This window comes from Toxoplasma gondii, chromosome V (assembly GCF_000006565.2).
Source record: "Toxoplasma gondii ME49 chromosome V, whole genome shotgun sequence".
NCBI lineage: Eukaryota > Apicomplexa > Conoidasida > Eucoccidiorida > Sarcocystidae > Toxoplasma > Toxoplasma gondii.
In genome coordinates this window covers 96312-106896 of record NC_031472.1, presented here as the reverse complement: position 1 = coordinate 106896, position 10585 = coordinate 96312, and the positions used below count along the sequence as shown (strand labels likewise).

Genomic DNA, 10585 nt, shown 5'->3' with positions numbered 1-10585 from the left:
TGCGCCAGCAGTTTGAGCAAGGATGTCACCGAAAGCACTAGATCTTCTCCATAGGAATAATATTGTATTGGACGTACCAGTAGGATTACCTGCACACCTCTGAGACACACACCGAACAAACAGTCAGAATGGGGATGGCGGCATTGATTGCAAACACCAGTGCATATCGTGACATCGATTGAGCCTTCTGAAGTTCCCCCTAAAGACACCAGGATTCTAAGGATACAACGCAGCGCTTTGATGAACGGGCACCGGTGCGGTTTAGCGGTTCTTGCTGGTCCGTTTAGTGCGGCCGAGTCCTGAGAAGCACCAGTCACTGACTACGAAGGTGTTGATGGTGCACGCAGCTGGGAGAAGGGCAGCAGGAGCCGTGCACATAGTTGTGTACGGCTGACGGAAGTTATGTATTGAAGAGAGTGTTGCGTGCTACTAGACGATGCTGTTAAGAGGGGACAGAGGGTCGTTAACCGATGCGTGAGAAAGAGTGTCCAAAAACATCTGTTTTTTGCGCAGCCTACGGGAGTAAGTATTTTTGCCAGGTATCGTGTGCATTATGCTACCCACGCCTATTGATGAGCTTGATGAGTTTCTAGAAGGGTCGCCGGACATCGCAAAAAACACAATGAAATGAGTCACGCGAGCCACGAGCAACAAAAGGAAGCAGCCGTCCAGACGTCAGCGTCATTCTTCTTTGTCGGTCGCCCCGGTGGTATGCCATCATGCGTCACGACGTTGCGTGAGACTCCTATCCTCGTAGGGAGGAAAGTGTTGACAGGAGGACGATGCACCACGTCAACACAGTGGAGGCCTGAGCCTAGCCCTTCGAGAAGGCGCGCCCAGACGGATCATTCGCTGCGACTTCTGCTTCCAAACACTCGGGAAGCGTCATAAGAAATAACTCATCCTGTAAATTATTCTGCATGATGATATCATCGTGCAAGACTGCGACTAAATTAGGTGAGCCTTCGCATCCACAGGCACCTCAGGTAAGAGCATTTGATCTATGGTATACCTCGAGGGTCTGCCGAGTTTCGGGGAGGGACGGAGGGAAGGTCATTCTCAGTAGTGCGGGCGTGAAGATTAGTTGCGAAGCTGAACGGAAGTAGGTAGACAGGGCTCAAATGAAAACTACCGCAGGTCATCCCCTTCTCAAACTGCGGCTTCATCGCGATGTTACGGTGCGTTTTGGAGTTGCAGTCACTGATAGGAAGTGTGCACTTCCCGCAGTGTCTCGCTTCAACTATTGTTGGCGATCTACGCTGGCGTATCTAAGGGAAGCCGCCCAGACATAGCTGACTACCACGAGAATTTAAATTTGTTGTGCGAGCGTTGCCGACGCGACAACAGACGCGACTTGGGGGTCAAATGTATAACATAGCATGGGCAAACGGACGGTTATGCCTTTCTCTTGCCGGCGTCCGCGCTACTCCCAGTGTCTCGATTCAACGCGGAATGCCCCAGAGAAACAAGCATAAGGCGCACGCCACAATGATAGAACTCGCGTTGGGTGTGAACCGAGGCAATGCCCGCAGTGTGTCGCTATTAGCTCACACACAGCAGCACCCAGCTGACCTTGGGTTCTGGACCAATCCTTCTAAAAGCCTTCTCGGATAGCCTCAACTGTGCGCGTCCAAGACCACGAAGAAGTCCTGTGAGAGGGGAGTGGCAATCGCAACTGCCTATGCTTGCGCAGGTACGTCAGCGCAAGCCGTCATGGTGCGACATCTAGTTTGCGGACTGCCGTGGGTTCCACGTCAGGACACCGTGGGAATACGGTTGTGGACAGCCACAGAAGGTGAGGCTTGCCTGTGTTGTTTATTTGATTTATCTGTTGTGGCCAGAACTATACGCGGTTGAAAAAGAGCCAAAAGGATGCTGCGTCAGCATGTCGGTGTGAGTGGAGTAGGGAAGATAGGCGAACATGGATAGTCGAGTACGTCAGTGCAGTGGGGCATAATGTGAAATCTGTCTTGTGGCCAGCCGCGAGCTCACAACAGTCTTGCTATATGCCTGTGTCCAGGCGCAGGAGGTGAGGCTCGGCTTTTCATTCTTCGGTTTTCCTGTTGTGTGAATGAACGGATGCAGGTGCGCGAGAGCATGAAGGGTGCTGTGTCAGAGTGTCAGTGACAATGTGGTAGGAACGGTAGGTGAATATGGTTAATCCTCTACACCCCTGCGTGATGACATTGTTTCACACGTGATTTGACAGCTGCCATGAGCATCGTGTGAGAACACCATCAGAATTTTGTAGTGAGCTGCCACGGAAGGTGAGGACCGCGTTTGAGTCCCATTTGACTTTGTCCGCTGTGTGCAGCTCTAGATGCGGTAGAGCGAGAGCCTAAGGTGAACTGAGTCAGCAGACGCAGCGAGAGGGGGGGGGGATGGGGAGAGAGTGACGTAGGAGAGGAGGATGAGGATGGCTGGTCGTGTACGTCAGCGCATGGGGGCAGGATGTGACATCGCATTTGTGGTCTCCCATGAGCTCGATGTTATGTCTCAGCACATGCTTCGAATGTGATTGTGGCCAGGCACAGATGGTAAGGCTCGAGTCTCGATCGGCGTTTGGCTTTGTGTGTTGTGTGGAGAATTAGGAGTGGTAGAGCGCGCGCCTGAGGTGAACTGAGTCAGATGATGCAGCGAGATAGGGGGGGGGGATGGGGGGAGAGTGACGTAGGAGAGGAGGATGAGGATGGCTGGTCGTGTACGTCAGCGCATGGGGGCAGGATGTGACATCGCATTTGTGGTCTCCCATGATCTCGATGTTATGATCAGCACATGCTTCGAATGTGATTGTGGCCAGGAACAGATGGTAAGGCTCGAGTGTCGATCGGCGTTTGGCTTTGTGTGTTGTGTGGAGAATTAGGAGTGGTAGAGCGCGCGCCTGAGGTGAACTGAGTCAGATGATGCAGCGAGATAGGGGGGGGGGATGGGGAGAGAGTGACGTAGGAAAGGAGGATGAGGATGGCTGGTCGTGTACGTCAGCGCATGGGGGCAGGATGTGACATCGCATTTGTTGTCTCCCATGAGCTCGATGTTATGTCTCAGCACATGCTTCGACTGTGATTGTGGCCAGGAACAGATGGTAAGGCTCGAGTCTCGATCGGCGTTTGGCTTTGTGTGTTGTGTGGAGAATTAGGAGTGGTAGAGCGCGCGCCTGAGGTGAACTGAGTCAGATGATGCAGCGAGATAGGGGGGGGGGATGGGGAGAGAGTGACGTAGGAAAGGAGGATGAGGATGGCTGGTCGTGTACGTCAGCGCATGGGGGCAGGATGTGACATCGCATTTGTGGTCTCCCATGATCTCGATGTTATGATCAGCACATGCTTCGAATGTGATTGTGGCCAGGAACAGATGGTAAGGCTCGAGTCTCGATCGGCGTTTGGTTTTGTGTGTTGTGTGGAGAATTAGGAGTGGTAGAGCGCGCGCCTGAGGTGAACTGAGTCAGATGATGCAGCGAGATAGGGGGGGGGGGGATGGGGAGAGAGTGACGTAGGAAAGGAGGATGAGGATGGCTGGTCGTGTACGTCAGCGCATGGGGGCAGGATGTGACATCGCATTTGTGGTCTCCCATGATCTCGATGTTATGATCAGCACATGCTTCGAATGTGATTGTGGCCAGGAACAGATGGTAAGGCTCGAGTGTCGATCGGCGTTTGGTTTTGTGTGTTGTGTGGAGAATTAGGAGTGGTAGAGCGCGCGCCTGAGGTGAACTGAGTCAGATGATGCAGCGAGATAGGGGGGGGGATGGGGGGAGAGTGACGTAGGAGAGGAGGATGAGGATGGCTGGTCGTGTACGTCAGCGCATGGGGGCAGGATGTGACATCGCATTTGTGGTCTCCGTGAGAGCAATGCCAGAACATCAATGGAATGTGGTTGTGAGCTGCCATACGAGGCGCGGATCCTTGTCTCCCCATACTACGGTCCGCATGTCGTTTTTCTGTTTCGGGTGATCTCTGCAGTGGATTGTGATTTTTGAGTATGAGATAGTGGTAGTGGATGGTGGTAATATGCGGCATCAGTTCAGGTAATGCGTTCAGTGGAGCTGTTGTCCTGATGAAATTTTAGATTATGGAAACGTCTTAGTTACGCAGCAATGCGGGATCCCTGGAGGTTTCAAGAAGTGCCGTCCTCTAGGGTAGACGTGTAAAGTGGACGTGCGTAGACCCACCGAGGATGCACGACTCTTGAGATCCTATCCATCGGTTCCGGTTTCGAGTATTCTGAAGTAAGTGTCCGTTGCCGACTGAGGTAACCGTAAGTTGCTTGTGACGCCGTTGGATAAAAAAGCGCCTCACACTGTATGTTCGTCCATGATCAATGCATCATCTGATTAAATGCACAGATGCGCAATACAGTGTCAACACGCTTTCTCTGACGTGCGGATTTTCTGGAACGTCATTGTCATCTTACATGTGGATCTTCGCTCCAGGATGGCGCAATGGTACGTTTGGATCAAAGCGATACGTGGGTAACTTCATGCGTAAGGGCATTCCTGAGCACTGTGGGAAATAGGCGAACCGATGCTTTGTATTGTCTCCCCATGATCGAGTTTTGCTCTCCCGCACCCGCGTCATCGTCGCACGTACATGTAAGATTCACTCGTACTCAATACAGTGCTACTGCGGCCTTGGTGGCTGCCGCGTAAGGCTCGAATTCGCGCGTTGTACCAAATAGCCACTCTTACATGGCCACGGCCCATTCGAAACATGCGTGTATCAATTATTCCGCCAGTGGCTTGTTTACAACTGAGTTGCACGTTGGTGGCCACTTCTTATGACGGTGTTGGTATGTCACAAACCCGACTTCTTACGTAAGGCGACGGTGTCTTCTTTCTACCTGTTCTGGTCGAGAAGATTGACTTCCCTGGAGACGTAAGGCCTGAAAGTCGTCACATGCGCCTTCGCATTTTTACTACTCCTCAAGATCGGCAAAAAGTATTCATGATGGTGACACACATCGATAGATTAGAACTCCTCAGTAAATCGACTACGTAACCAACCGAGGCCCGACAAAAGCACGTGATGCACGGATATGCTGCCAGACATCGCATGACACTTGCGATTTCTCACGTTGCTTCTGTTGCAACTTTACAAGTAACATTTTTTTCGTTTCCCTCCTCTTTCCCGCGAGCTCGAATTTGAGGATCGGTTCTTTGATTCCTTTTGTTTTAGAGACTGGTCGCGCAGAAGATGACCTACGTTGACAACTTTTACGGTATTTACGTGGCTTCATACGCTGTGAGGAAGCGGAACGCTGCGAGATGGTTTTGTCCTATGGCTGCCTCGTCCTTTTCGCGCGGATGATTCCGCTTTATGTGGGTTGGAAAATGTTCCACTTTCTTCTGTATTGGCGTTGACAATGAATAGGGTGCAGCGGACATAACTTTTCGAAAGAGTAGTCGCTCATTTACAGCAGAAGAGCTAATGATGCTGAATTCAGATGTCCTAGGTACCATTGTTCGGCTTCATCGGTTTCCAGTTCTTGCGCATCGGCCCCACGAAGAGCGTGAGAGATCCGCAGTGTCCAATCTCGCACGCCGACATGTGCATGCAACCTCAATGAACAGGAGGTACGTTTTTGCTGCTTGACTACATCGCAACAATAAACCTTGCCAAAAGGGGTGGAAAATATTTTCTCTACCGTGGTCGCTGCCGAGCTGTCCAAGAACACGTAAGCAGCCGATTCGCCAGTGAAGTTGCAACTATATGTTTACCAGTTTTCTTTAGGGGCGCATATGTGACTGCATATTTCAGCACGTGCCGCTTCATAGTAATGTCTGTCTACACGCACGGAATGAAGACAGTTGGACGCCTAGAAGAAACGAATACATTATTAAGACAACGCTGTCGGATTTTGTGCCTCTACTCGTCCAGCTGTTAGTGTGCTCAGGTGTCACCAACGGACATTTGTCTATTGGCACAATCCCAGCAATCCAACGATGAGAGACTGAGTATTTGAAGTGTGGAAATCGGCACTCGTTCTTCGCATCGCATGGATATGCCTAGACGGTACTTCGAAAACCATTTGGACAATCAACTCTCAGCAAGTAAGAGACGAGACTACAGTACCAGGAGGTTCCGCTAGTGGAACGATGCTTTCTCAGTTGGAACCGCGTGACTGTCATATACCCGCACAGAATTGCAGCCATCACGAGATCGATCACTGGCCACTGCGTCATCACCTAAGGCATGAGTATTTGATTCTGTCGGTCTCGCAGCTGGGGAGGCAGGAATGTCTTTTTCCGTTGAAGAGTGAGGAACCGATATGCTGCGCCAGGGTGCACTGGCAGCCCTAGCCAGTTTCGGAGGAGGAATCTCAGGATAGAGAACGCACAGGGGCCGCGTCGCGCTCTTGCGAAAACGACAGTGTCCTGTTAGCAGGCACTCAGAATTGCAACATATAAAGTGAAACTCGGCAGCGACGCTAAGAGCCACTTTGGTGTGATGTGCACGCTGACTGCCTGAACATGGACTCTTCCACTTGCGCGGCAGGACTTCGAAGTTAAACAATTGTGTACAAGGTCAGGTGTGTAGTTGACGCCTCTGAGGGTGGCCACTCTGCACGCCGCCGTATTGGCTGCACGAATCGTGTCGAAATGTACTTGTCTGAGTCACTATCACAGGACGGGGCTGCCTCGTTCTTTAGGCGAGTCATCCCTAGTGCGAACGTGCACACACACATACGAGGGTACAAAAGAGGGGCAAAATTTCAGGAAACTACGGGATGCACAGAGCGCCACTTATTCTTCATATCTGAAGAATATGGGTCTTTTTCAGGCAAGATTGTTGCTGTGGAGAGAGACACGCACTCTGTGTACGTAGAACCTGACCTGGCTTCTCCAGGTCTTCCCACACACGAGAGCGGTTTTGGATTTTCTTTCCTTCCAGACGACTTTGCGGAAGAGAGTGCTCTAGTATACATTGGAAACAGTGTTGTAGTTCTGTCTCTCCTCATGCCGTCTTTCTCATCCGGATCTACAAGTCCATCGCACCTTCATCCCCCAGGTGTCAAACGTCTCAGGCTCAATTTGCTCGGTCTTGCTATGAGTGCCTTAGCACTGTGAGAGTGTCGTTTCGCAGATCAAGAAGGTGGTAGTAGTTGATGGATGTTGCTATGTGATACAGCTGAAGGATGTGAGAGACCACATTCGCATGTGCGACTATGGCTTTGAGGAGAACGAACAACCGTAGACGTCTGAGTGGATCCACGATACCTCCACAAGAATGCGGAGCCGAGGCACCGCGGCTCTGGTAGCAAAGAAGTGCTCACTGGCTTTGTGGTGTCCTCACTAGAATGGTGCAGACGCGACAAAGCGATCAGGTATACACCTAGAGCGCCTCAGGAAACTATACGCAGCATACGATTTGTACTGTTCTAAACGTTTCACACCATCGATGCTGAAACGCAGCTTTTGATGGTACGTGAACGGGACGGTTATTCGCGTCGACAGGGGATGAGAACGCTGGTCGGACCTGTGTCACTTCCGGACCTGGTTGGTGACGTGCACTGGGCTGTATATCTGGCATGCGTCTCCTTTCAGTTGCCAGAGAATTTGCTTATTCCGCCGTATTCCGGTAGCCAATATCTATCTACATCGGTACCCACTAGGCGCCGTTACTCGTCCACAAGTCTGCAACTGTGGGTCATGAGGTCAGTGGCATGCTCTTTGGCTTGTCATATGTTGGGTAGACCAACCACACAAGTCGACAGTCTTCAGAAGACATCGCTTGCGCAAGTAGGCAGTGTCGCAGGACTAGTTGTCACTCTTGCAGTAGGAAGAACCGAAGGGCCTCTCGCTAGTTTATTTCGGGAATGGTCGAACGTGCATTTTCCAACTGGCGTGGGAAGAATGTAAGACTATTTGGTGTCAGTTCCATTAATACACTCAGCCACAATCTTCGTGGAAGTACGCACCCTGACGTGCTGAGGAAATGCTGCTGACAAATCACTGCTCTATTTGCGGGGTTGCTTTTATGAAATACGTCCTCATATGCAGTATTCTAGTGTTAGCATTCTTTCAGATAACGTCTGTTTGTGTTGGATCTCACGGTGCAAGCTCCGAGAGCGTACTTACTGATGAAGAACATCTCGTACGCAAATTTTGATTCAACAATAGAATGTTCCTTTCGGTGACTGGATGTCAGCTACAAAAGCACAACTTCCTTCAACAGGCGCATGGTGGAAACGGAAGATCGTTACGATTTCACGTTGACATACGTGGAGGCACGTACCATCCTGAAAGCAGCGAACTAAATGAAGCAAGCCGGCAAGCTGGCGCGCAAGCGATAGCAGAAGATGGGCTTAGACGCTCATTATCGTGACCGCTGCTCGACGATGGCGAAAGCTGATTTTGTGGTAAACGACGCGGTTATTTGCATCTTCACTTCGACACGGTACTGAAATTGCGTAACCTTCCTTGCTGAGGAACATCAAAACGCGACATCCTGTGAGCTATCTCCAATATTTGTAAACTCAAATAAGTATTTTCTCAGGTGACAAGACAATCTTTGATTCGTCTGGATGTCTTCCGACGTCTGCGGTTCCCTGCACAATTGCTAGTTCAGCTCTGTTGCACTAATGAGTCACAGAATGTGAGTTCTTCGTTGTTTTTGGGGATGCGATGACGTGGGTGTTTTACGAAGTGTCACGAGTTTGGCAATGTGGTTGTGTTCTCGGGAACCACATTGACGGCTGAAGGGCACTTGGAAGGATCTGCGTTTGCCACGGGTACGAGTCGCAAACACCCTTTGTCAGGAGAGAACACCTCAGTGCTTCCGATGAACTGAAGCGACACGAACATGATTCAAACGGATGAAGCTAGAAGGATGACTGATGTGTCGGTCTGGCTATCTTGGCTGCCTACGCAGAACAGTGTTCGGTGTTGTTCACGGCGTCAGCGCGTTCTGCTGGAAGGACACAGAAGGATTTCATTGCTTTGCGATCGGACCGATGTCGCACGGTGAACATGGTGAGCAAAAATTGACGTTGGTGCCGCTTGCGAATCTGCAGATGCCGCGTGCCTGGGAAGAGTATACTGCCTTGAAGGCATCCATTGGCGTTTGCGTGTTCAGTACTCTACACCTGACAGAAGCAGGCACTGACGGAGCCACTCCGTACAACCCACTGTGATATACACTTCGTAGTCACTCATGAAAAGAGAGCCTATACCTATTGATGCGGCGGAATGCTGTGCAGATGCGATCAGAACAGATATGTGACAAACCACCTCATCCTCGCGGCGAATGATGTACGAGCAAAGGGTCACTTGTTTCGCCAGCTGCTGGTACATGCGTTTCGTGTTTCTTTTTTGTCGGAAACCGGAGCAACGGGAAAATCTTTTACGTTCGGCCGATGCAATGGGTACGCGGAAGCCAACGTAGAGTTGCCTCGGAGGAATTGAGCAGTACACAGGAAGATGTGACGATACGCCATTACCTGTATCTCTCCAACCCTCAGGGAGTGAGTGGATATCATTCTGATCGTACACTGCAGGCGATCCGTTGTCTTTGTTGTATGTCACGGCCAAAACTAGAGTACTTTTTCCCGGTGACTTCTACAAACAAGGAAGCTTTGCGCAGCAATGATTCACTCTGATATATCAACGAGAGGGATGGATATACGTACCGACGTGTTGTACGGGCTCCGTGGTTCTCTATTCTTGTGGCTGTGATGTCGCACTTCCGATTGTAGAGATTGAAGCTGGGGGATGCAGTGGCAAAATGTATACTTCACCGGCAAACATGCAAACTACCTCGTGTTCAGCTCACGTGTACGAGGACAGATTGCGTCATTGTTATAGTGCGGATCCTTCCGTCCTTTTATGACGTGAAATGCATATTCCGTAGCTTCTGCCGCTAAAGATTGACTGGAACTGTTTCCCTTTATGTCTTCGTGAAGATTGTGAGCGGTGACGTGGGCGCAGGGACGTCCCCCTGATAGAGTCCAGTGACGGACATGACTGCATTCTGCAACTACGTCGATGCACCAGTTGCTCAGGAATGTTTCTGGGAGTTTGGTGCTGGCCACAAAGACGACAGAACCTGATTACTGTTGTAGCGCTGGTCGGTGGCACCCCGCCGTGCAAGAGAAAGAGCCCGCTTGCGTGGTAGGACGACTGGGCTGTCACCGTCTTTCAAGTGCGAGCTAACATTTCGACGCCGAACTACAGGAACATTGTCTTTTTTGGTCCAGTAGCAATCGGATATATCACTGACCGGAGAAGCACGAACATCGTACGGTTCGTCCTGGAAAGGCAGCTGTTGATGCTGTGCAGGTGCAATGGCAGGTTCATGTAGCAAAACAGGAAGAGTTAACAAGAACAGGTACCGGGATCCGGGTAGTTGACACCGAGCACCGTGAAAAAGGGGCACCCAGCCATGTACTTTGACGCCTCAACGCCAATAGGTCTCGTTTGAATTCCTTTTGCCACATGGCTCAGCAAATCCCGCCACAATGAAGGTATTACTTAGAGAAGCCATCGAACGGGGGCTTGACTGTGTATCACTTCGATCTCCAGAAAAGTGTTTCAGGCTTAAAGGCATAGCATCCTGATCGTAACTGTTGATTGTGGTACACCATTTTCTCC

The 10585-nt window shown here is 50.7% G+C and overlaps 1 protein-coding gene across 1 annotated transcript; it reads left to right on the top strand.

The window, feature by feature from the left end:
- Window positions 1-5899: 5899 nt before the first annotated feature.
- Window positions 5900-10290, top strand: TGME49_220070 (hypothetical protein). Its single transcript, XM_018779867.1, has 3 exons — window positions 5900-6046; window positions 6218-8968; window positions 9457-10290. Exon 2 carries the CDS (start codon window positions 6596-6598, stop codon window positions 7061-7063), a length of 468 nt encoding a protein of 155 aa, XP_018637819.1. The 5' UTR covers window positions 5900-6046; window positions 6218-6595; the 3' UTR covers window positions 7064-8968; window positions 9457-10290.
- The last annotated feature ends 295 nt before the right edge of the window (window positions 10291-10585 follow it).

What these genes read in the sequence shown, in the direction of transcription:
- TGME49_220070 (XM_018779867.1), top strand. Translation starts at nt 6,596, where the DNA reads ATGTACTTGTCTGAGTCACTATCACAGGACGGGGCTGCCTCGTTCTTT.